Source organism: Bombus fervidus, chromosome 17 (assembly GCF_041682495.2).
Source record: "Bombus fervidus isolate BK054 chromosome 17, iyBomFerv1, whole genome shotgun sequence".
Taxonomy (NCBI): domain Eukaryota; kingdom Metazoa; phylum Arthropoda; class Insecta; order Hymenoptera; family Apidae; genus Bombus; species Bombus fervidus.
The window spans coordinates 6,465,624-6,492,733 of NC_091533.1; the positions used below are offsets into that span (position 1 = coordinate 6,465,624).

Genomic DNA, 27,110 nt, shown 5'->3' on the forward strand with positions numbered 1-27,110 from the left:
TTCTACAGTTTCTAGGCTAATTCGATGATTTTCGACTTTTTAGTAAAATTGAGAGACGCGATAAAATTTTAATAGCAAAGTTTATTAATTACTAATATCTTATACAGAGTGACGTTAACTACTTTGCCTTCGTTACAGCTCATGCTCTCTTCAGTATACTCTAGTATTCTCATTGCTTTGATAAATATTTCCAATTTTTGTCCTCAAACCAGCTGATATAGCAATCAGAAATAAAGAACAGTCGTGAGACACTTTACGCTCGTAAAGCTATTGTTAAGGTTATTGCACGTATGTGAATACAAAGGAACGCGTGGATAAATTGTAAGATAGAAAATATATATATATTTATATTTTGAATATTAAAGTGTAAGTACAAAGTTCGGAAGATAATCGAGCTGATCCAGATCCGCACGCTAGCAGTGTGACTGCTCTGACTGAAAAACCCTGAAGCTAACGTTGCATGTGTACCGTTTATGGTTTGCCTTTGACGCAGTCTTTTGTCTATGCGCTGTCGACGGCTTCAGTGCCTGAGAAAACTAAAGACCAGATGTAGAGTTTTCTTAGAAGTGGCGACCACTTCAACAGCGATGAATTTCCATTAACACTTGTAGTTTAGTTATAATTCTTGAGAATAATAATCGAGAATATTCATGACTTGTATTCTAAGAAGATCCTGTTCTTGCAGAATGCCTAATGAAAACGCGCCAGTGTGCGGGTGCGGAGTTGTGGTCGATCTGCCAAAATCACGAAGTGGCGCCCTGTCCTCGAGGAAGCTTACGATCAGAATATCGAAGTCGAAGGGTAGCAAGTCGGACGGGCGGGCTGCCAAGAAACAACAAGACGACGCTCGTGGGAAGAGCAGAAGTTCTGAAACAGGAAGCTGCAGCTCGGTGACAGAACAGGCTAGACCAGTTACGAAAAGTAGCAAACACGAGAAGCGGTTGAATCACTCGAGGAGAACCCGAAGCGCAGACAGAGCGGAGTCGCACTATACTTATATAGGTCGGTGTCATGGAGAATTTTAATTGTTCGATTTATGGAAACCAATATCGACTTCAGATCTTGCGTTTGAATAATTTATCGTATTAGATTGTCCGAAAAGTGTCTTTCTTTTACAGACACGTATTTTACAACAACGCATCTTTATACAAACATGAAACCTAATCTGTCGAACGTTGTGATCTTTATTTTGATAGAACAAAATGAATCATGCGTAATTCGATAAAATAATATAAAACGGAAAATACATGTGCATCCATTATTTCCTTATAAAACGAAAGAAACTTTTCGGACGATCTAATATTAATTGCCAAGTTTTCCAACTACTTACTTGAGTATAAATCGTAGAATATCTAACGTTTACCGTAATATCTTGATAATTTATTCAACTTTCAGAGCATTGTACGTAAATTTTGATAGATAGCTCGTAAGAATTCCGAATATATATATATATAATAATTACGAAATTTTAAGATTCGATATATGCATTTTTAAAAAAACAGATTCTATACTTAATCGATTTTATTCGTTTCTAATTACGATTTTCTCAGATAAATTCATGAAGATTCATTTCTTAAAAAAAAAAAAAGAAAAAAAAAATGTTTTCCACGTCACAAAAGCCAGCAATTTAGGAGCAACACGATACTTTTTAAACCTGAAATTTCTTTCCAAGCTCATGTCGAACATTTTTCAGATTATTTGACGTTTCGTTGTAGATTCTGGCTCGAGCATACTCGGCGGCGGGATTCGGGAAAACGCTATAGCGGAGGCGCTGTATGCCACCATTCCAGACACGCCGAACGCGAGCGCCAACGAAACCGGAAATAGTCAATTAAATGCGCAAAGTAGATCGCAACCCGTTTACGCCATTCCTTCTATGGTATCGCCGCCGCCCACCTATGACGTGGCGATCTCGAAAACGTGGCAGGTAAGTGATTATCATTAACCCCCAGTTAGAAATAGATTTTCAAATGGAGAACACGGTCGACGTAATTAGTCTTTCTAACGAAGTTCCTTATAATTAACACTTGCTTCTCTTTTATATAAACGCGTTAATTAAACGAAACTCCCCCTTCTCCTGTTATTCCCAGTTATTCGCATATATCGTCATTGAAATTTGTATAATTAATTTGTGTCATAAAATAGTAGAAATGATAGAATTTCCATACTCCACTTGGATAGACTCTCAGTCAATACGACTCAATTTTCTCAAACTTTGTCGCATGGCTTGCAACTCTTCGACACTTTCCATGCGATTCTTTTAATTTTCTTGTATATCTTATATAATGGGCGCATAAGTAAAAGCCTTCGTTGATAATCAAACGACAAACATAAAGTAATATTTGATTTATTTATTCGCGTACTCATTTTGGCAAAATTCGGGTTTGCGAACTATCACATATAACTTTCCAATGCTTTACGAAAGACACATCTAGGTATTTTCCTCGTATAAAAATCTCTTTGATCAAAAGTTAGACATTCGTTAACATTGCAGCGACAAATATTTCTATCTCCACAAACACGTGTTCGTAGATGCCGTAAAAGAACAGAACGAATACGATTTGTTGCTAGTTACGTGTGTCACGAAATTGCCAAGCGAATGGATGTATCGACGGCATACGATGAAATTAGAAGCCATTCACCGTTCTCAAACGTGACGATGAGGATTTAACTATTGAATAGTAATGACCTGTCCTAGTCAGACGCTAGATAGAATCGCACTCTCTCTTGGACGACCGCAGTAACAGAGCACACTCGTGGCCAGACTTGTTAGATAGCTGATCGTAATCGACCAGTGAATTCGTAGACCTCGTGTAAACGAATTGACGTTTCACTAATTACATGTTCAAGCTACTAATTAAGCACAAGGAAACTAGATAAAGGAAATTTCATTTTGCCATGGAACAAAACGAATTCTTTCCCGTTTAATCGACGATTAACCAAATTCAAGGAAACCAGGCCATCGTTTTTGATGGACTGAGTTCGGTGTACGAAATTAAAACGACCGCAGAACCGGTGCAATCCATAAAATCGATGCTCTGGCTATCTCGAAGCCGCCCTAATTCCTCGATGATTGCAGTAGAATATATATATATATATATTTCTAAATAATCTCGCGATTCGTTTGCCCTTCGTGACCATTCATCTACGTATAGGAAAAAAATTCGAAGGTGGAGCGAGAGGTGAGTTTACCATTTGAACGTTTTCGATTCGCGATAGAACGAGGCTGTTGAGAATGAGCTTGACGAATGAATTAAAAAAGCTCGAATTTTAATCTCGTGATAAGGTATACGTCGGTGTGCGTGTAATCCGATGACAGTAAAATTAATGCTTGAATATTCAAAACGCTCGATCCACTCTGCTAACTCGAGTCTTGTTTGCTGAATATTCGATTATTCGAATAATCAACTCTCTGCAGCTCCCTTCTATCCAGATCCGAACGAGGCCAGACCTAACGTAGTTTCATGGGCGAGGTAGTTGGTCGAAAAAGAGCAAAGAAATTCTTGTAACGATCGTGGATCGCTCACGGTTACGTTTTGCACAGTATCGGAGAGAGAGAAAGAGAGAGAGAAAAAGAAGGAAATGGATGGGTAGGGGTTGAAACAGGAGAACAAGAGGCAAATTCTTCGAGTTGCTCCTTAACTGAAGAACCATTCAGGTTGTGGCCAGCCATTTCGACCGCGTAGTTTCTCGGCGCCGGGCGACACATAAATTTTCGTGCCACGTCGCGGTTACCCTTTGCGAAAAACACTGCCACCCCCGATGGCGACCCACTTGAAACTGCCAGTAACGATGCCAGAACACCTCGAGTTCTGCCGAGTTTGTACTGCTTCATTCTTGCTACCGATTTATCGACCGTCGCGGCTCGCCTTCGATTCGATTCGTTCGATTACAGTTCGTTCCTCTTTTTCTGTTTCATAACTTGCGAATTAATCCGATATGGAAATTGGAACGAAAATTCTTACGAGCGGTTTACAATAAAGAGTTTACATCGAAGTAGATATTCCGAGTACAGAAAGATTATTATAATAATTGTACGTGTTGCATGTGGATTTTATAATTTTAACGCTACAAACTGTAATTAACTTGTAATTTGTCTTTGTTTGACTTTAATTATGACTGTTGCTGTTTGTTTACCGAATTGAAGAAGTAGAAAAGAAAGCAGCATATGTACAAAATTACAAAGTATCGTGTCATAGGAAAATATTTCATGGAAATAACTTAAAGAGTTTATTCGAAGAAAGAAGTTGACGGTAGATTGGTTGAATAGATGCGAGCAGCATTTCTGCTTTTCAAGTAACTGCACTTTGTTCGATTCCCGATCATCTCAGGAAATCTTTCTTCGATTTTCTTTCTTCAAATAAATTTCAAGAGTTAATGTATTCTTCAAAACGACAAATTGACGTAGGAATTAACATTTACAAATAAGTTGTGACTTAATTCCCTAATTTCGGGTGTAGAAATCCAGATACAACTCGCTACGAGTTTCCTGGTAGCTCTTTGAAGTTCTCCAAAGTTAACGAAGTAGAAACCAGAAGAGCATTTCTGTAAAGCGAGGAGTGAAACAAAATAATAATTCTCCGTCGAACTTGCTGCAACAGTCCTTTCACAGAAACGCATCGCCCGCTTATTCTTCAAATTACAAAATTTATGTGTTACCATTGTTGGTGGTTGTATTACATTTCAACTGTATTTTAATGCAATTCCATCATCTCGGCTTTAACTCTTTACGATAGATATTTAGTCGATTACACACGAACAATACAAGTAATTAAATGCCAAACTCTCTGGACTGCGTCATTAACGAATATAATTCTTCTTCGACAATCAGCCCAAAATTACAACAAAACAGACTCTGAAATCGAAATCACGATAAATTTGCAGTATGTTGAAGCTGCTACAGTTCTGTTCGCGAAGCCAGTTATTTATAAGTTAAAAATTTAATTCCAATTACTGGATATATATTTAACAACAATAGCAATGGTAGTTTGTTATAAAATTCGAAATTCTCGAATTAAATATTCCACGTACAGCAGTGCTCAAAACTCCATGATATTCTAATATTTGAAAAACTTCTAAAGTCCGAGGGTAATGCTTGAAACCTAGAAAAACTCCATAAAGCTTGATAATTCTGATATTTTTATAATTCGTTCAACGTGAAGATAAATCTAGAATTTTTAAATTAACAAGCTTGGCCAATATTGAAAAATAATAATTTAAACGATATATCATTACCTTATCTATCTACGTATCATTTTTTTACAACTCAGTATTTCTACTATACAAACCCTGAACGATAGAAAATATTTTTATTTGCGTCATAATGTGTAGAATGTCCAAAATGTTCGAAAAGACGAAAACCACGAAGAATGTCGGTAAAAGGAACATGTAAAAAAATCTTGGATTTTTCAGACCGGATTGCCACCCACCTACGAGGAATACCTGTGTCACAAATACGCCATGATATCGCGATCCCATACACCACCTCCTCCATGGTCAGATTCTACGACAGCGACGACGACACCTACGGCACCGAACGTTCAGACGCGTCGCGAACTGTTGGCCAGTCAGCCCGAACTCAGAGAATATTTGGCGCAGTTGTCGCTTTCTCAGAACAACGAGAGATCCATTGGCCATCACCACCACCATCAGGGAACCGTTCTGCGAGATAGCAGCTACCTCTCGAACCAGCAAGTCTCGAGGGAGCAAGTGAGAACGCAACAACGTCCACGAGCTATGCCTCCCAGGTGAGTTTTCAAAGACGCGCGAAAAGGGCATACGTTTCATTGGTGAGGAAGGAAGTCACGAAATAATTCAGACGCTCGTACCGAACGGCAACGTGCCTTACAACTCCCTGGGGTATCGTAATGGGTGGATGTGATACGAGTACGAATTGCTTTTCTGATTTAACACGAATCGAATTGTTCACGCGAGGAGATTTACGTTTAACACGTGATTTTTTAAGTTTCGTTGATACCTTCGTGTCTAAGGAGCAAATACTTTTGTATTCGAAATCAATTTGAAATTCCGATGATTCTGCTTCTGAACTATTCATTCCTCCTCATTTTTTCCTCCAAGAATCAACATCTCTTTTTAATTCGTCACAATTCTCTGCGATATTCCATATTATTTTCTTCCATGAACTATTTTTCACGTTGCTATTGGACGGGTTAAGAAGTCTGAAAATTCCTCCCCTCGAAGACGATTACACGATTGTACAATTTTTCGAGCGACACGACATTCCCAAGAAGATTAATCTCACGCACGATTTCAGATCCCAAAGCGAGAGCCGTGTGCAGCAGCAAAGAATCGCGACGATGTACGAGGATGGCGCGTTCTGCATGGAAACGACCGCGTTGCAATCAGCATTCGAGAACGGGATAGCCCTGTGCAGCTTGATGTAAGCCACAGCGAAGATCCGCGTAGCGATCCGGGACGGAACATAGCCAGAGAATCGCACCGATTCGAAAAATCGAGGCGTCTCTATTCGCGACCGTTAGAAGAGAAGAATTTCATCGTGGATGCAACGAAGCCCGTCAAGGTTCCGGCGACAAATCCCTCGATCGACTTTGGTATAATCGATCACGCCCCTCGATCCCTTTTTCTTTTTTCCTCCTTTTAACTTGCTATTCCTTTCATCGTGTCCGGGTAGAATTAGAAACGTGAAAAGTTTCGAACTAGCACGACTACCGTGAAATGACCGATAATTAAGTGTAACTTTTTCGCTCGACTTTATCCAGAGGAGAAACGAAATCGATGGACGTCCACGAGCACGAAGGGGATTTCGAAAGTTCGGCGAGCGCTCGGAATTTTTTAAGGCTAGTTGGAAACTTCCCAGACGGCCGGAAGTCGCCGGAGATCCTTCAAGTTTTTCCAACCATGCTGGACTTAATCTGTTAGAGGAACGGCAATGGAGAAACTTCCGAGAAACCGCGAGGATCTCGAGGAAACTGTCAACGTTATCCACGCAAAAAATCCCGAGAATGCTCGAAACTTTCGAGTTTGCTCTCCACGACATCGTCTAACGCTTCTCCGTCGAAATTCTGGACGTTCATAGAACTCCCGTTGGTGTCTTTAACGGGGAAGACTCTTCGCTAAGGATGGCTTCAGCCGGCTCGACTAGGTGGTCGATCAGTGAGAAATTTTAGTAAGTCGCTTTGTGTAAATGCAAATTTAGTGGCTCGATCGATGGCAACGAGTGCCAGGTAGAAAACCATAGTCGAGATCTAAAAAAGTAGGTTTTATTCACCTGCGTATCTAAATTTTTGTGTTTGTATACGAAAACTTTACCCATCACTCGATCCTTAATCGACTTTCGACTGAGCTAGCCTAAATTTTCACTTACGCAAAGCGACTCCTTACTTGCCATTCGACTTATTCGGTCGACTCGTCTGTAGTCATCCTAAGTGATGAGATTCTGTGTTCTTCGCACTAATCTTTCTCCCAGCAAATAACGTAGTGTATGTAACAGGTTGGTTCATAAGTTGTGCTGTTCTATTTATTAGAAATTTGATATGAAGTACCGCCGCTGTCTTTCATCGTCTTTCGTTAGCCGAAAACTTTTAATTTTTCTGTACCTAAGCTACCACACCTGTTTGATAAAAATAGTATGTAGAAACTTTTGATAAAAATTTCCCCTCTGAAACCTAGAAAATCATCTTTTTAATTCGATTACTCGATGTGATCTTCCTGTTACTATTTCTAAATAATTGAATCGATACAATTTATACGGCAGTAGCAACGTACGTGTTAAAGAATGGATACTAATTAGGAAAATCAAAAATAATTATCTAACAAAATATATAATTTGATAAGTAGAAAAGAATACTGCATTGACAATTGATAATAAACAGAGAGCTGAACTTATGAAACGACCAAATCGATATACATCGTATTACTTGATTCTATTCCAAAGGATGGTACGAATCGAAAATTCCAGAGCTCACAGTACGTACGAATGACAATTGCATTCGCTATTCACGGATCACAAGTGCGACGGAACGTTTGTAGATAATTCAGCTACGAGCAAGCAATCGACGAATAATTTAGAACGAAGCTCTTACTCGCAGTACTTGACGTCTCATCTTCGGTAATCGATCGATCGTTCTGTGAACCGAAAACGAAATATTTCGCCATTGCCTTTGTCCTTTCTGGCTAGTCCAGGCCTTATGCGCGCCTAACGAAACGGGAGAAAAGGAAGAATACCTTTCGTTCCGTGTCTTCTTATAGCAATTAAAACCTGGGTACTCTTACACAATCGAACTAGTATTGTTAGTGAAATTTTACAAGTCACAAATTGCAAATTCCAAGTACTAAATTAATATCTAATTTGAACAATTAGCAATGTCATATTATTAACGCTGGTGCTACGAAAGTGATGAGAACGACGGGGTCATAATTTTTCAAATTTTAAGGATTTACAACCATTTTGGGATATTAATATCTTTTTATAAAATATAAAAGTTCGCTTTCCTCTTTGCATTACAAGTATGCATTCTTCCACGTAGCTTTCATTTTTATTTCTTCGATGCAAGCTTCTTACGTTTAGCGCGAATATATCGTATAAATTCTCTCGTATAACGATAAAAAGTTTAATCGAATTAAACGAGCGAAGTTCCGAGAATAAATTTTCCAAATTAGAACTCGTTCGAGACGTAAAACTTTAAATTGCAAAAGAGAACCTATCTACAATTTGTAACTTATTAATTTACTAATAATATTAATTGCTAGATTATCATGTAAGAGAGCCTTGGCCATACTGACTTTCATTTTTCTATAATTTTCATAAATACGTAGAACTCGTTACTAGAAACGAAAGCGTAGATTTTTAATTAGAAATCAAACGAAGGGAGATGCAACGACTTCGGAATGAATCGAGGAAGCACAATGTTCGCGTAGGCCTAATTTTACAGGCGTTATAGATCGTTTGTTCTTTGTTTTAATACGCTGATCTCGTTAGAGAGTTCTATTTTTTCTACGGCTTTTACGCGTGCATGTTCTGATTCCTATCGCGATTACGAGTACGTACACATAGATTTATACAAACGTTGCACGTAATTTGAACGGTACTAGTCATTCTGCTGTTGGATTATCTAATATTTGTATTACAAGTGCAACGTGTCACCACATCATCGATGAGCGAATAGGGTAATGCATGGTTACATCCAATCGTTTATGTAAATGGACTTATAATTTTGCATTAGGCATTTAGACGTCGCTGTATATGGATGCTATGGATTTTTTGACGAACGAAAAGATCAACGCTGCATTCAGTGTGGGAATTGTATCATTTATAGTCTCGATAATTTTACCCATTTTACGTTGAAGACCAACGGAAGCAGCATATTTTACAAAGTCTGCATTCAATGGACTCGAGCCTCGATCGCGAGGAAGTTGATTCAATCGTCGGTTGATTCGATGAATGAAACCTGGAAAAAGAATTTAACAGGTCCTCGATGGTCGTTTCAAAATGAAATTCAAATTCGTGTTCACTGTTGATCCTGTTTCATCGATAAACGAATTTATCCAAGCAAACACTGTGTTCACTACAAATACATCGACCATCGGCGCATTAAGTTCATTTTTCATGTTTCTTGGTAAACGTCCTTCCTTCCATTCGTCAAAATTATCGAGGAAACAACCAGGTGATTTGTTTCCAACGATCGAAAATGGGACGGGTATTATATTAGGTTGTGTAATAAGTTTGAACTGTTGTATATCTTTAAAAAATTGTCTAAAATATTTTATTTTTTAATTTTAACCATTACTCGTTCAACAAAATCTCTGTACATTGAAACTTAACACATATTTCATGTATTACGAGAATTAACGAAGCTGCGGTGATTTCAATTATAAATAGTTTGTTTAATAAAGACAGTCCTGATTTTCGTTCTGATCTTATCATCAAATTATACAAACTAAACAATATGTCCCTGTTGCTTCTCGGCTTTATGTCCATTCATTATCGATCACATATGAAATATAGTTAGAAATATTTCTGAAAACTATTGACGTCTATGGAAATATCATTGCAAGTTTGTTTCACTCTCTGAATATTATAACAAATATTCGACCTCAGATATTTCATACATTTTTATACATACAAATTATATCAATTTATATTCTGTATATGTCTATACATTTCAGTTTTCAGCAAATGTATAAATATCCACAGTCCACTTATTACACAATCTGATAGATTTTCATTCAAAGTTTTCCTTCTTTTTCTGAATGGAACGTTCAATATCCGCGAATTATCCTAGTTCGTTACAATTATCGTATCGATTTAAAGGCACTATGGGTGTTTAACGAGCGAAAGAAACCAAAGGACATTAGAAATTTCTATAGGAAATAGAAAAACGTGTCGATCTTTACTGTCATGTTGTATATATCCGTATATCTAATCGTAAAACGTAAAGAGTTAATATATTATTATAAAACATAATGTCCTTGAATTTCGTTTGGGGACGCAATCCCGTTGTAGGCTAAATGCGTGAACGATACGAATTTATCGGAAACATTTCGTTTCACATGATTCTGTAACATACTCAAGTGTTTCGTCACAGCAAATACACTGTAAGGTTCAGAAGTATGCGTTGACGAAATTTTAACGAATGTTCACGGAACATCAATTATCCAGACATTGTATTACCAAACGAAACTTTATTCGTAATTAATACATATGTTACGCGTATTAATAACTCTGTCACTGCACGTTCATTGCTTATTATTCGAAAAAGAGGCTATATACAATAATATCTTGACACGCACTTCGACATATTCGATGCTTCTTGAATTTCCTGTTCACCTATCTTGACCTATCATAAATCTAGACTGTTCCCATACACGCGCTTATACATAATCTCACATATTCTAACTTTTCTGGATAGCTATCGACAATATCCAGATAAATGGCGTTCCTCTGCGCTCGTAAGATCCATCGATCAATTGTATTGAAAATACATAATATCGCAGTATCGATTAAACGATTCAGTTAAAGACCCAAGACATGGATTTTTCTACGCGAATCGCTTCCAGCCTCCCACCCTCGATCTCTATATCAGCAAAGAGAAGAGGTAACTTAATTGGACGAGAAATGAAAAATCGTCGTACTGCTCTGGGCGCGACTAATCGTCTTCGTTAGCCGTAATCGCAATTCCCGTGGATAATTACAATAATTAATCGTGTAAAGTTATCGAGCCACTCGACGTACCACGTTAGATCATAGGAAGACTCTGTAATTAAGTAAACTACGGCGCTCTAGGCGCTCGAACCTACGAACCTAGGCTGTTCTAACGACATACAAAGCAGAAAGTAGCGTGTAAATTAAAGTCGGTGTGTTGTAAAAAGGAAGAAAAAAAAAAAAAAAAAAAACGAGAGAGGAGACGTGCCGATGTTGCAACGTATTAACGTTGTTTCACGTCGGCACGTTTATCGTATTTAGAACAACGTTCCGACATATTCGATGTAATTTAGAAGAGCGAATAGTCTTGTCTGTTGATTTATAGAGTTTAGGAGTTCCCATTGCCACAGAATGCGTGCATTCTGCTATCCTTAACGAAGCGTCCCGCCTTGGGAATCTAAGAATAATTGTAAATATTTGACGAAGGTCGTGCATCCATTGGCACGCTCTTTTTAGATTTAGAAAAGTTGTTTTTTACGTCGTCTCTTTGGAATAATAACTCGCCATATTTTCATTTGGAAGTTTACTATGTATATAGGTAACTATCGGTATCTTCTTGCATAATTGGACTAATATTATTATAATCGACCGTGGATTTTTATGCATTCGTGGGAAAAGAAGATGCAAAAATATTACGAGAGGATTATAAAGCAGATGTTATTAAGAATTTAACGATGACGTTCCGCGGATCGTAAGTAGGTCTAGTGGGACGAGGTGGATGTACGATAGTCGCTAAGAACACGTAAAACGTGACTCGTTAGTGTATTATTGCCATACTCTCGTGAGCATCTAACGTACACTCGAGTAACGAAGCGATTCGACGATTCGGAATCCGTATTTTACGTTGAAAAAAAAAAAAGCGAATGATCAAAAGGTACTTGAAAGTTAGCGTCGTAGACGATGATTCGAGTTCGGAAATGTCTCCGATCACGTTTCTTTTTGTGATTTGTATGTGTCATTTCTGTCTTGTTATAATGAAATAATCACTCATCACTTAATGTATCATTTTCGATAGTTGTTTTTATTACTAAACAATCTTATCGTTGATAAACTAAAAGAAAAGAAAGAATTACGCGATAAGGAATTAAAATAATGTCTGTGAATCACCATTTGCTACGAATACCTGTCAATCCTTTTTCTACTCGAACGACGAATTGCTTCCAAAGAATATTTTACAGCTTCTTCGCCAATCGTTATATCATCTCGTTAGAAAATCAATATTTCAGTTGATAAATAATTCACGATACGTATAGTCGGTGTTACAACACGTTACGGGCGCACGGTGAACTCTGACTTTTCGCACGGATCGATGTGGATACCGCTACGAATAATCCACGAATCCCTCAGTGATCCACAGTGTTTATCCGATCGATCGCTGTAATCTCGAGCAACGCAGCATACGCAAATGAAACATCATCGGCACTCGAGGGATTAATAACTTAATATGAAATCCCGAAAATTGCAAATAATTGCGCTGTAAAATTAATACGGCGAAAGGATAACGAAACCAGCGTGTCGTCGATTCTCCGCCGTGTTGACGGACGTAAAAAATAAACGTTCAACGCATAGAGTCGACGAATGGAGTTCGGTTTACTAGAAAATCGAACGAATTCGTGTTCGAACGAACTCGAGACGGTGTGTAGCGTTACAAAGAATAAAAAAGCGGGGAAAATAAAATAATGCAGTCGCGTAGATTTAGTACTTCGTGGTGCTTCTCCTGTTCAAACGATCTAACGTTAGCTAACATTAACCTCGTCGAGTTTCAAGCGTGTGATTCTCCTATGCGCTGTCGAGCATTCTTCGACCATGAAAACAGTTTAATCTCCTTTCGAGTTGCTTCCACGAGGCTTGAGAGCTCGAACTGTGCAAGAGTCTTGACTTCCAAGATTAAACAGAAACGCGGAACTGACGAAGCACTCGTTACGAGGTGAACGAGAAGAATTGCTTTCGGTGGTATATAATTAATATATAATTAATCCTGCTACGTTCTTTCCATCACTCTCGAGTGAATCGTGTTTCTTCGTCTTTAAGAGCCTCCTTTATTCTTGCCATAAATACTTATATAATAATATTATTTATTATTATTACATGTATTATATATAATAATCTTGTAGATTAATTAATTGAATCGCTTGCATTATTTCTATTATAAAAATTATGGTAACCGAGTCGCATAAAAATTAATCTGGTACTACTACTTTGTTTGATTATATATATATATATATACATTTGTTTCTTAAGATCTTTATAATTGAAACGTGAAATTATAAAGTAAAAATTGAAAGATCGTAGCAGGGCTAAAGTTATTCTTCGCGTTTATAATAACGACAGCGACAGGAAAATCGTCTCTTCGGATGATACATGTACGTCTAAGCGCACACAGTTTATCGTTCACGCGATAAAGAGATAATAAATGTAAAAGAAGGTGTAACAATGATGCGTCGAAGGGGATTTATTTCTCGGAGCATCTTGACTTCCAGCGTAATTAACCGCAGGGGGAATGGAACCCAGGACTGCCAAAGAGCGCGAAACTTCTAAAATGCATAGGTTCTCCCGCACGAGATTAATTCGTGTCAATTTGCGTGTTTCAACCGTCGTTTAAACGAGAAAGCTCGCATTGTATCGTGTGTATGGAATCGTTTCGTCGAGCCTACGAAATTGAATATTTTTCGGTGTTTGAATTGTGAAACTCTTCGCTTGTCGGCATTTATAAACACCTTACGCTTATAAGTAATCGTTTATCTTTAATTATCTTGTTTATTCAACTTGAACGTGAATCATGCGTCAAACGAGTTGCGAAATTAAAAGTTTCCTTCTTTCTCGATTGCATTGTTTACGATTCTCGTAAAATAGCGCGGAAATCGCATCGTCCGAATATTGTCTTGCGAATAAAGCATGCACGATGCAAACAACCAGACGATTCTGATCATTGGATTGATGTGCGTGACGTATCGTTTCTCCGAAATATGAATTTGACTGGACGAAATTCTCTACTTTAATGCGAAACCGCAAGCGAAGACGAAACGAGAGAAATCGTTCGACGAGAATATGAGCGAAAGTGAAAAATGGTCAAGTGTTTCCATACAGAGTACGAGATAAGAGACGTAGCGTTGTAAACTGAATAAGAAGAAGACAAAATGAAAAAAAAGAGAGCAAATTCTACGATGGTATTTAGTAGACGCATTACTCCGATATAGAAATATTTTTCTCATCATTGTGTATATCTCCAACTAATTTCCGTGAATGTTGATCTATCTCCTGCCCTTGTGTACAATCGCACACGATAGATACTTGGAGAAGGAAATAGTGGCGGAGGAAAAAGCAACGTTCGCAAGTAACGAGAAACTTAATAACAACGTTCTATCGGTACCGCGTTCGAACGAGAAACTAAACAAAGCTGAACCGCTATGTCATATTGTATGTTGTGTATATTATGAATGTTTAGAGGACCAAGAAATATAATGTACCGATGTAAAGCGTACCATTTATTCCCCTTTTATTCCTCTTTATATCCCAAAGAATTCAAACGAAATATAATAATTCGCGAGTTTTTAAGAAAATCTGAATGAAATTTTTGAAATTTTTCATTGTTCGCACAAGTGTAAATTCCTAATACTGAGATATACGTTTGCAGTATAACGTTGAGCGATATCGTCGTGGTAAGCGTAACGTGTTTTTGACTTGTACATATAGGAGAAAGCAAAAGGTGTAGTCGCGAAATGGACACGAAGAAACGAGTACTAGATGGAACGATGTAAGATGATCAGGAAGGCGTGACTTAAATACCTTAACCCGCGACCGCAGACACACCGAACGTATCTAATTTCACGGTGTCTAATTAAAGAATGAAACACCTCTTGCAATAACCCAGACGGTTCCCGTGAGTATACGCCGACTCAATTGGGACGATGCTCCGAAAAGCTGATTTATCGACCTTGCACGCGCTTCCTTTGCTTTTAACTCGAGAAATACATCGCGCCCGATGAAAGCTAAGCTTTACAGTCTATGTGGTCTATACGTATATTAATGGATGCATATATAATTTTTGAAAAAATAAAAATATTGCGCGAGATACACATACACAGGCTCACGAAATTATTCGATAGTAGATTCGAAGACACGAGAAATACATCGTGCCCGATGAAAGCTAAGCTTTACAGTCTATGTAGTCTCTATATAATTTTTGAAAAAATAAAAATATTGCGCGAGATACACATACACAGGCTCACGGAATAATTCGATAGTAGATTCGAAGACACGAGAAATACATCGTGCCCGATGAAAGCTAAGCTTTACAGTCTATGTAGTCTCTATATAATTTTTGAAAAAATAAAAATATTGCGCGAGATACACATACACAGGCTCACGAAATTATTCGATAGTAGATTCGAAGACACGAGAAATACATCGTGCCCGATGAAAGCTAAGCTTTACAGTCTATGTAGTCTCTATATAATTTTTGAAAAAATAAAAATATTGCGCGAGATACACATACACAGGCTCACGGAATAATTCGATAGTAGATTCGAAGACACGAGAAATACATCGTGCCCGATGAAAGCTAAGCTTTACAGTCTATGTAGTCTATACGTATATTAATAGATGCGTATTTAATTTTTGAAAAAATAAAAATATTGCGCGAGATACATATACACACGGTTACAAAATGTGTCGAAATTTCATTAGTATGTTATTCGTATATTTTGTATGTATCTGTATACGTCGACATATTTCAAATTGATAAATATCCGCCGTCTACTAATTATCGCACAACACGATACAAATTTCCACCGAACTACAAACTTTTACATGCGTGTAGAATTTTCTGTATCAGTTTGGACGAGCTGTAGACACGCGTTTTTTCTCTGTTAACCGCTCCGAAACCGATGTTACACGAGCTTTATTAATACATTTAACGTTACTTTCCGACACGAGATCGGATTATTCCACGTCGTTAATATGCCGGTTGTCGATCAAACGAACGAGAGATCGCGTGTCAAATGATGCGAACCGATGCAACAGCCCGATGAGAAGAAACAATTAAAGCCTCGTTATCGTCTCTGCATATCGACATTACAAATAAAGATCGTCACCGGGGATAATTAAGCATGAATTGCGCGTTTTCACATGACTCGCTGCTTATTGCATCGATTAATTGTACTTGGCACGATCGTCCTGTATTAGCAACGCGGTGAACCGATGCGCGATGCCGCGGTGAAATTATAATACACGCTGATAGTTAATTCGTCATCGTTATTTGAATTCCACTTCGAACGAGAACAAACGTGTGAAACAGTGCATGAATTAGAATCTCGTGTGCTTGGTTTTCAGGTATTAATGAGTGATTCGTAGTATTGCTTTCAACATAGAATAGTAATGAGATTGTTGATTTATTGCTAAGCAAAGGATATTTATATTTTCATACGTTATATTCTATAGTTTATTCAATATTTTATAATTTATATTCTATTTATAAGTTATATTTTACAACTTATATTTGAATTTCCTTTTGATCGAACGTAGGTAATATTTTTATATTATCGTCATATAAATATAGGGATTTTATACTAAATTCAACTGCATTCAGTTTAATGCCTGAAATAACAAGTTGAAAGTCATTCTACATTTAAAGTGCTTCCAACTATAATAAATGTATTTTCAAATCTTACATTATAAACAGAAAGAATAGAAATTCGTAGAATTTATAACATTTCACAAATATAGCGATGTGCTTGTGCTTATATTCGCAAGTTAAGTAAAAGATGATAAAGCATTAACATTAAAGATACGTTTCTTTCGATTCAAGGAACGACCTCATAAAATATCTTTATTCTATCACTGTAAAAAGAACGTAGGAACTTGATACACTTAATACAGATATTTAATCGTGATGCATAAAAGGACGGCAGCGTACGCAAAAGATTCGTCGTAAGACTAAAAACATCAAGGAAACTGAAATTAGCCTTGGTCTTTGATCTTTACGTCTAATCGCATAATTATCGCGGTTTTTAATTCCAGAACCTTCATATTCTATAAGATTAATGTTAGGTCAAATTTCACAATTTCGAAATCTTCACACACACACACACAAAACACGATATATACTTATAACGTGTCTTTGAACAAAAATTATCCAACAAATAGAATATCAAACGTAATTATACATTAAAATCCAGCGACTTTGACCCCGTTGGATACACGAAAGATTCTTTCTTCGAGCGGAAGTTCACCAATGAGGTATCTCTCTAAGCTCTGCCTCGCCATAGAAGAGTGTCCAGTGCCAATGAACGGCAAAGTCGCGTCTCTGCCAGCGTATTCAAGAATCACGTCCGATCCACCAGGATGGTTCTTCAACAACTCCGTGCAGTCGTAAACAAAATCGTGAATCACGACCCAGCAATTGTTAGCAGTGTCATGCCACGCCACTTCGTTCAAGCTAATTATCCTCAGTTGTTTGTTTAGATGTTGGTTTTCGGTCTTGGTACACGATGTCGAGTCTTCCTCAGATTTTTCCCATGGTTTCTTCTTAGACTGTTTGGAAGACTCCTCGCATTCTTGGTTCTCCAAGTCATGGAAATCATCTTCTTGAGATTTACTGTCCCTGAAATCCAGGGACTGGAAGGTTAAACCGAGCAGATCCATGCTTTTGGTCGCTGCGTTCCTACGTCTGAAAAGAAACACGATCGATGGCTCGCACCACTTCGTTATATGAGAGAAAAGAATGTTAACTCGCGATCATTGGCTGATGCAACGTCGCAATAGAAATGAAGGTTAGATAGCTGAAGAGATTTGATGTATTTCAGATGCGAAGTTTTGTGAAATAACAATAACAGGAAAGTTTACATGGTGGCAAATAAGACACAAAATAAGCGGTCTCGTAAGGATACAGATTAATTACACTGGAATTGCAATCGAACTCGCGATGACGACAAAGAATTCAAAGAGTAAATTCCGGATTGTTTAATTAATTTGTCTCTAATCACCATCTATTTCTTAGTCGAATAAATAATAAATTAGAGTTTGAATAAGAAGAAATACAGATTTCTGTTGAAACGCGGCTCGGTTTTGAAAAAAATACACCGCGTTTAATCTTACACGCGATTAATCGTACGTGTTCCCTTGGCAGAATCCAGAGGTAGACTAGACACTAATTGTATATAACTGATAAACATTAATAAATTTCGGTAGGGTTAGAGGTTATCGAGCTTGCTTTTTGATGAATTCAGCAAAATCTCGCAACAGATTCACAAATATTTTTCCGCTATTGAAATATATAATTTGAAATAATTATTAACTTGAAATTATGCGAATTCGATGCAACTTGGAAAAATTAAATCCCCTAAAGAAGAAGAGATTCTATCTACGATCGATAAAATAAAGTTATGACGAAGAAAATGAAAGAAGTAAATGGAAGACTCATTGTGTCTGATAGAACGTTTCTCGATAATCTCGTGAATTTGTTTAATTGTTTTAAAACGAAGATAAATCTTGCCACTTAAAAAATAGTAAATTCAACGTTCGATACTTTCTCACTTGATGAAATTTTCATTTGATATTTCATATCGTACATGCAGTGAAGAATATCATTTTTCAAATTTATTTTTTTATGGCTATGACTACAAAATGAATACACTTAGACTTGCTATTTAACTGTTATCAGATTTATTGTCGAAAATCGATTTTTATTAAATTTACTTAATAAAAATAAAATAAATTAAATTTTATTAATCGAAAAATCAACAATGGCGATTACTTTCGTTCATACTCCCGATTTTCCTCCATTCCCTTTGACTATTTACACGAGTTCTCACCTATGAGACACTGCACGCGGTACTGGACACTGCCTAGAAATCAATTCTCGGGGGCAAGGGAAAATAATTCTATTACCGGTTGAAATCCGATGCATACAAGTTAGTTGTTCCCTGACTAGACTTTGCCTTGGCTATCCAATGGCGTAGCGATTCTGTGTTCGTGATAAATTATGAATATAATTATTTAATCAAACCATCTGATCTAATTAAGATCATTTTTGATCCATTCTCGTATTTTTACGAATATTTTGAAACATGGATTATCGGTCAAAAGTTCCGTAGAAATTAAGAATTTTAAAAAAAAGTCACCTAAAAATGTAGTAATATTAAGAAATAGCTTCAGGAAAGATTTACGAAAAGAAAGGAGATGACTATTGATAGATGTAGCGTTTCAAAGAAACATCTGCCTCGAGTTCTGCTACTTTAGAAAATTATTTCGTTAGAAATTTATCGAAAGAAGATAAAGTGCTCGATAGCGCTTACTTTGTTATTTTAAAAAATAATCGGTCTAGGTTTTTCTTTTCTTCTTAAAGAACTATTTCGTTTGAAATTAATCGAAATAAAGGAAATTACTATCGATAATTGTAATATTATTCGATAAGAATTTTAATTGGTAATAAAATTAAAACAAATCTCGATATGGATACAATTGGAAAAGTAATTTTTTAGTAATATTTTTAAGTAACATTTTATAACGTAAACGTAAATTTATTCTTGAATTCTTGCTTCCTGTTGGTGCCAACCGTTTCATTCAACTTTGCAGGAGAAAGTACATCAAAGTATCTTTAACAGCAAGATTTCTCACATTTCTTAGAGAAACACGTGAAATTATGCAATTCTCAGGAAATGTATTATATTTTTTTTTTTATACGTTTTTATCGAATGCAAAAATTTCTTACTAAAATGATCATATGTTGCTACTGACTTATTGCTCGTGAAATAAATCTGATTCACATTTAGCTACGTCAATGATAGCGTGTAATTTGACAAGTTAGCGGTTATGGCAGAAATAGAAACATCATAAATTACGATACAGTTTGTTAAAGAGTAGATATATCGATGAATAATAGTTTAAGAATTGAACGTTTTATTCTTATGCTTATTAGCAACTAATTAACTATATTATAAACACATATGTGATTAGCTTCTCAGCTCCATTAATTTTCTGTAATCTGATTTTTATTCGCTCATGAGACGACAAAATGCTAATTCTCATGTTTCATCAGCATGATTATTATAAGAATATAGCACTGTGATAAATAAACAATAATAGTGATAAATAGGTGTAAAAGGTTATCCCTTCTAAAAGAAGAACGATTCACTTCGTAATAAAACAAATCGATAGCGACAGTACGATTTATGATAATGTCAAACATAATCAATGTCGTGGGTTTTAGTTATTTCGAACGATATTTTCTGTTGTAATTTAGCATATATAGCAACGACGAGATAAACTCCAAATTTTTAGCTGTTTCCGTAAGGAATAATATTCGAAATAAAAATTTACACCGATTCGTACTAAATATATATATATATATTAATTGGGCAACGATCGAATTACTTAATTATCGTAACAAACGCGATGAAAGCGTTTTTCAACAATAAAGACCAACCAATGTTTAAAATATTAAATATATTTCTGTATCGTATTAATGTAGTTTGCAATGTTATCTATGCATCTTAGAAGAACAAACGGTCAGAGGGTGTAAAAGAGACGAGAAACGAGAAGAAACATGATAATAAGTAAGGACAGAGTAAGAGAGGAATACAGTCGGTATTTCAGTTCGCGTAAGAAAATTTATAGTATGATAATATTTATTATGTATCTGATGTGTGCATTTAACTAAGGGTAACTTTCCAATGGTAAAATTCGATATTCCCAAGAACATGATCGTCTATCACAGACGACATGCAGTGCATACCAACACAACGGTGGACATCTATTCGAGCTTGGATTTAATGTCGATATTTAACTGTCCGTCGATACAGACGATGTTACCAGTCGCCCTGTGCTGACATCTTGCCAGCAGACGGCAAAATTTGTTTAACAACGATTAATAAACGATATTGTACCTGAAGAATCCTGTACGCTATAAATAAGAAAACAGAATCGTAGTACTCGCTTAAGGATAAAAAATCCATTGTCATTGATAAATTCAAATTTATAATTTAAGAAACAAGAGTGTTTCGTACTTTTCGTAGAGAATGTAATTTTATCGTAAAATAAAACGATAAGCTACGGGCAACGAGCTCACGTGACCAAGAATTTGTCTAATATTTAAATTGCTCGATCACGAAGAAGATATATTCGTACATTTATACGAAAGATACGACAATGTGACGAATGAACCATTTCTCTCGTCGATAGTCGAATCTATTGAATTTTACGAAGCGTATTACAGAAGTAATTGCCTTCGATTTTCCAGTAAACGCTGCCACGCTTCGATTTTCCATCCAGTGGTCACATATTCTATCTTACATTCGAAATATGTACCGCATAGTTGGCTCGACATGTTCGACATGTTCTACCATCCCTTCTTATTCCATCTTCTTGTTTATACGTACTTTCGAGTGCAGGACCTGATAGAAGTGAGTTCGCTCGAGCCTGAAATTTAGTTCGATCACGTTCGAATTATCGTAACATCCCTCTCCGTAGCTCGTGGAAACCTGCAATGTTCGAAGGTGCTGTTCGCGTTTCTTTCTAATTTAAAATGCTTCGAAATAATTTGCTTTCCGTAACTCCGAAGCTCTGTCGCGTGAAACTTCGTTGAAAGTTCGATTGCAAAAGTTTGCCACGACCATTCGGGCAAGAATATTTTCTCGATTTCGGGAATGATATTTGAGCTTAAATAGAACGACACTCTCCACGTTGTGCTATTTCGTAAGATAAGCCGAAACAAATGGCAGGAGTTTAGATTAGAAATTTAGATTGGAAGACTGTCGGATTGCCTGAAGCTCATATTTAACTACATGTAAACTTCTGGAACTATTTTAATTTCAAATTTAAACGCAACGAAACGAAACCGCGTTCTATCTGCTTCCAAATAATCCAACGAAATCTTTCACTTCTTTTAAAAACAATTCATTGATATCACAGGTCAATTAATCAAACCACAGAAACGCTAAGTGGCAGCTTCATCTAGGAAAAATAACCAAAAACAAGATTCGATTGATACAATGAAAATTCATCGAAAGAACTCGTTCACCGTAGGATATCCCGCTGAAGACAGACGGCGCGAACGACGAATCGCGGCCATCGGTATCGAGCAGCGCATGTGTGCTACTCGAGCGGCCGACTCGAGGCGCCACGACGCCGGCGTCGCACGGCGTCGAGGGCAGCGCCGACGGCGATGTACGGTTGAAGTGGATAGTCGCAATCATGCCACCACCCTGACGCACGTTCCCGTATCCACGGTGCGTGTACGTCGACGACGCAGAGGTGGAAAACCAAGCCGGAGCCTCCGCAATAAAACGAATCTCGCGGGGCATAGTATACCTGTTTTATTGCGGAACGACACGCGAGAACCGGAAGTGACAAGAAGCGTAGGAGAGTCGAGACCAAGAGAAGAGACAACTTTATAGCGACGACCAGCGTACAACGACCACGACGAGGATAGGCAGTGAACGATCGAAAAGGAAGAAGGACCAGGGTCGAGTAGAGCCAGAGACCGGTGCGCAACGGTGGAGAGTAACAGAGGAAGCAACGATCGACGCGTCCACGGTGGCCCATCGATGCCGGAGCGTCGAGACGCCACATCACGGCACGGTATATCGTCGTTTCCGATCTTCTCTAATTCGGTCGCATCGTATTAACGGTTAAACTATGAGTATCGTGCACAAGTATACCGCGATATAGTATCGATGAAACGTGCGTCTGGTTGAATGCGTGTGCCTGTGCTGCTGCAGAGGGTTGCATGCGTGAATGCGGTGTGGCGCAGCTGCGAAAGTGCGCTTGACAAGTGCTGTGTGCGGGCCGGGGCGCACGTGTGCGGAAAAACGCACAACGTGTTTTTCCACGGAGCAGTGCGTAGTGCGCGATAGACGACACGGCCGGAATCGTCCGCGGAAAACTGCACGTGCCGCTCGCGCGGATCGATCGATCGGAAGTGCGAACCCGAGAGAGCTTTAAAATTGGTGGTGTGTTCTGGGTGGAGCGTGTGCAACGTGAATTATAGCGAAAAAATATGAGGATAGTTAGTGAGAAGAATACGTTGAAAGGACTCTAGTTTAGCTTCTTTCTTCTCCCGATGGGTCACGGTGACACGAGCGCCTCGTTCTCGCGCGCGCGAGCCGTGTGCTCTAGCCGTGCCCGCTCTATTTCCGTGTGTTTTCTTTAGTGATGCTTGCAGCTGCGCTTCGAATATGATTTTTCCCAAGTATTTTTGGGTCGCGAGTGCGTCGGTTTTCTTCTTTCACGGATCGATCCCGACTCGTCCGTTCGCAGGATATCGCTAGATGTAAGGATCTTCCTCGATTTGGTCACCGGTGACGCGATATTTCGAGGACTACCAATTCCGCTGCGTGATAATCTCAACTTCGAAATATCTATATCTCTTCTTACCTCGATATAGATCGAGTTTATCGATTTCTCGTTATCCATCGTTCATTAAGCGTATTATAAAATGTTCGGTGATTAATTTTAGCGTGCTTCTCCTTTCGATGATTTTGTGTTTTTACCGAAGAACATTCTGGATGCGCGCGATTACCTGCAAATTATTCCTTTCCACGGACATTTATTGCTCGTGTATTATTTACTACTGCAACAAAACTTGCAATGTCAGAGCGCGTAACGTAAGTTCGCAAGATTCTAAGGAATCCTCGAGCCTCGTGGACGTTACCGACGATTCCTCAGGTGCCTCTGTTCCCGCGTAACGACCGCGTGATAGCTATGACACTATATACATACATAGAACATCGGTATAATCATCAGCGAATGACACGAGACAAAGATCACGGATACGCACGACGACGACGATGCGATTTGCAGCCACGGTGCGGTCGGACGCGTCCGCAGGTGCAAGAGGCATGCGTGAAACGAGGGCGTCGCACGTTCGCTTAGATTTGGCCTGTAATATTTTTCGCCGACTAAACGCCAATCGAGGCGGTCGCATCGAACCGAAATGGAAGAATTAACTGGCTGGAAGTCGATGGATTTTTGGGCGAAGAAGGCGGTCGATCGTCTCAAAGTTGGCACTCGAACGAGCGTTTCGAGGGAAAAACGATCCTCTAGGAGGAGTTATTTTAATAATGAGGGTATACCGGCGCTTTGTGGCCTCTCTTTTCTTTTTCTCGTGACCGCGCCGGCGAGCGTGAGAGCATCATCGGGGAACGCGTAATTATTTCTCGTTGTTGCGTGCAACAATAGGCACACCGAAGGGGGATCGATTAATTGATTTCTGTTATATAAAAAAGCGGGAGGACACGAGCGAGGATTGGACGGTCCGCGTTCTACATAGACTCCGTAGCATTCGATCAGCTCTCTTCGTTCATTCTTCGACGCACAAAGAAGAAAATAAAAAAATAGACAACGTTGCAGTCGAAGTCTCGTAGGATCGTTGACACGGGGGAATGTATTCTAATAAATTCAAGGAAGCCTAGTTTCTGTAAGAGGGGAAGGAAAGCGACTGACCGACATCGATGAGTGCAGCATCAAAAATGCAGTCCTATGCACCGGCTATAGACGCGTCCATGCTGTTTCATCGATCGATCGAAATCTTTGTTCACCCAGTCGTTTAGATCTTATTGCACGTTTCCGTAGCAAGCAAAGTACCCTCCATTTCGTAACTTTTACCACGACTTCAACTCGACGTCGTGCAAGTTATTACGTTTACTTGTTGTCAAGATTCTTCTGGTATCGAAACGAAAGACAGGTCGTTGAGTGTAGTTGCTCGTAAGTTTCTTTGAATTCATTCTGAAGAAGAACATTCCATTTAAGAGAGAACATGATTGCGCGCCGAATGTGACCGTTAATGTTTCTACTTTTGGTAGAATCAACAAATCTATCACCGAGTTTTCTAAGTTTTTCGTTAAGTTACATTCTCCGAATTTCATTGAGAAGGCGAGTGAACGAAACATTCCAAGTTTCTCGTAAATTTCCTCGAATTTCATTCTATGCAAGGATGTTCTACGAATAGGAAACACGTGTGCTAGATATAATTGTTGATATTTCTCGTTACGCGTTCATTCAAAGTTGGATCATCTAAATATATCAAACACGTAAATTCTCCCATGAATTAGTAATCATACAAATCTGAATGAACACTCATGCCATGATAATTTACCGCCGTTTACAGCCTCTATTGACTGGCTCACCAAAATTTTCTTTCGAATCACTCGTTCAAGCTCCTACGTATACAAGTATACACGATACATCAACAAATGTTAATTAGCAATATAGCGTATTCGTTTGGTGCGCGTGAATCTCGCTGGGATTCACAGTCCGTACCGTATCAATTGCGTTTGCCAATGCTATTTCTAAATATCATTAATTTTTATCTACACCACGCTCCGGTACACGTGTTCGACAAGACGGCTGGTTAATCGGAAATACGAACAACTCGACTGCCTCGCACTCATCGACGAATTAAACCACCCAGACATCAAAGATATAAATTCATCTTGAACCAAACCTATCGTAAATTCCTCTTGCGAATTCAATTAACAGATTCTGTAGCTATTCTTTGATATTCACGAACTAGGGTTAACCCTTTCATTCTCGATATATATTACGTGTACTTAACGTTATCGGTACTTTAGTACGTTCTCGATCAATAGAATGTCCTTATTTGACATCTCTTAGGTCATTCGAGAAAATTTGTTTTTATTATTAACAATCGCTAAAAAAATAATTTTCCTTGGAGGCTAAAAAGGTATTGGACCGTGAAAGGGTTAAGGGATGACCCGGTTAACAGGTTAATCCAGGAATCAGTACTGTACGTCCTCGAAAGCATCGAGTCAGACCCGAATCCGTATTCCGGCAAATCGTCGCCGATTTTCCGCGAGCGGCGCGAGAAACTCCTACTATTTATAAATGGTTTGAACCCGGTCGCATTGGCGAACCTCTGGTCCGCTCGAGCTGCCGCCTCGTGGACCGCCGCCGGTGTGGGGAACAATTCGCCACCCCATGATAAAAATAGAAGCTCCTAGCCAGCTAGCCGAGAAGCTCGAGGCTAGAGCTCGAGCACGAGCACCGCTCTAGCGTGTTGCTAGAGCGGACGGACGTTGGGCGGGTGCGGTGAATCGTGTCTAGCCAGCGGTCGCGAACGGTTAAACGTCGACGTCGCGACGACACCGGGTTTCCGGGCCCCCGTTGATCATGCTGACGCGTACCATCGCGATTACCATCGCACAAACGACTATCGCTCCTACCAAGACTTAACAACACGAAGTAAATCGCGATCGGACGCGAAAACACGGTGACGTTACCGATGATCACTTCGATCCTTCGAAGCTTGTCCTGTACGTCGTAAAAAAAGAGAAAGAGAAATAGAGAAGAGATAGAGAGAGAGAGAGAGAGAGAGAGAGAGAGAAGAAGGTGCGAGTGCGTGCTTCTACCGGCTAATCGCTCGTTCCTCTGCGTTCTATCGTTTTTCGCTATAGTGTACCGCGTACGTAGTTTCGTTCGGTGGGTCCACAAAACGAAAGGATAGAGGTGAATCGGCCGTCGAGCCCAACGAGGAATCGCTCTATATTCCCTGGCCGAACGGCACTGCTCCTCGCGAAACTCTGCTCGTCGTGAAGTCTAGTGAATATTTTAAGACCGACAAGAGGCCGCATGTAGGAAGAGGCGGCGCGGGCTGATTCACTGGCCATCGTGTTCGCACGTAGGAGGACCAGGGAGACCAGGCGGTACAGAATGCCGCTGTTCTTCTTCTTCTTCTTCTTCTCTTCATCTACTACGTGCACGTAGACTAACGCGACCAGCAACTAATCTAGAGAGGAACCAAGCTCCGACTGTTCCTCTAATCGGACGAGCTTTCGCGCCTTCGTTTTAACAACTGACCGAGCGACATACGAACACAGAACATAGGATAGAAGCGAGCTAAAGCTGAGGTGGAACAAGAGAGATAGAGACAGAGGGAAGGAGAGCAACGAGAGAAAGAGTGGAACGGAGATAG

General features: G+C 38.8%; 4 protein-coding genes across 10 annotated transcripts in view; 2 read left to right on the forward strand and 2 right to left on the reverse strand.

The window, feature by feature from the left end:
* The window catches only part of LOC139996066 (uncharacterized), a 108,386-nt gene extending 93,723 nt beyond the window's left edge, over positions 1 to 14,663 (forward strand). For all 3 annotated transcript variants that reach the window (XM_072020120.1, XM_072020119.1, XM_072020118.1), the window contains 4 exons: positions 686 to 1,002; positions 1,716 to 1,927; positions 5,413 to 5,747; positions 6,275 to 14,663. In XM_072020120.1, coding sequence (XP_071876221.1) covers positions 687 to 1,002; positions 1,716 to 1,927; positions 5,413 to 5,747; positions 6,275 to 6,404 — 993 coding nt within the window. In that variant the 5' untranslated portion in view covers position 686 and the 3' untranslated portion in view covers positions 6,405 to 14,663. The remainder of the gene's footprint in view (positions 1 to 685; positions 1,003 to 1,715; positions 1,928 to 5,412; positions 5,748 to 6,274) is intronic.
* Positions 1 to 27,110, reverse strand: part of LOC139996067 (uncharacterized) — a 156,346-nt gene that overhangs the window by 71,315 nt on the left and 57,921 nt on the right. The gene's annotated exons all lie outside the window — the stretch shown is intronic.
* The window catches only part of LOC139996068 (uncharacterized), a 68,980-nt gene that overhangs the window by 6,399 nt on the left and 35,471 nt on the right, over positions 1 to 27,110 (reverse strand). Inside the window, exons 1-2 of one of the 5 annotated variants that reach the window (XR_011802123.1) lie at positions 18,278 to 18,369; positions 17,204 to 17,849 (exon numbers count right to left, since the gene is read on the reverse strand). Coding sequence is in view for 4 of the 5 variants with exons in the window: in XM_072020123.1 (XP_071876224.1) it covers positions 17,348 to 17,849; positions 18,278 to 18,354 (579 nt within the window). In the remaining variant the exon portion in view is untranslated. Of the gene's footprint in view, positions 1 to 17,008; positions 17,850 to 18,277; positions 18,370 to 18,935; positions 18,980 to 27,110 lie in introns of those variants that run through there. The other 4 variants (XM_072020123.1, XM_072020127.1, XM_072020126.1 and 1 more) reach the window with 4 other exon arrangements.
* Positions 22,339 to 27,110, forward strand: part of LOC139996064 (uncharacterized) — a 45,471-nt gene continuing 40,699 nt past the window's right edge. The window contains exon 1 of the mRNA XM_072020114.1: positions 22,339 to 22,759. The gene's annotated coding sequence lies outside the window, so the exon portion shown is untranslated. The remainder of the gene's footprint in view (positions 22,760 to 27,110) is intronic.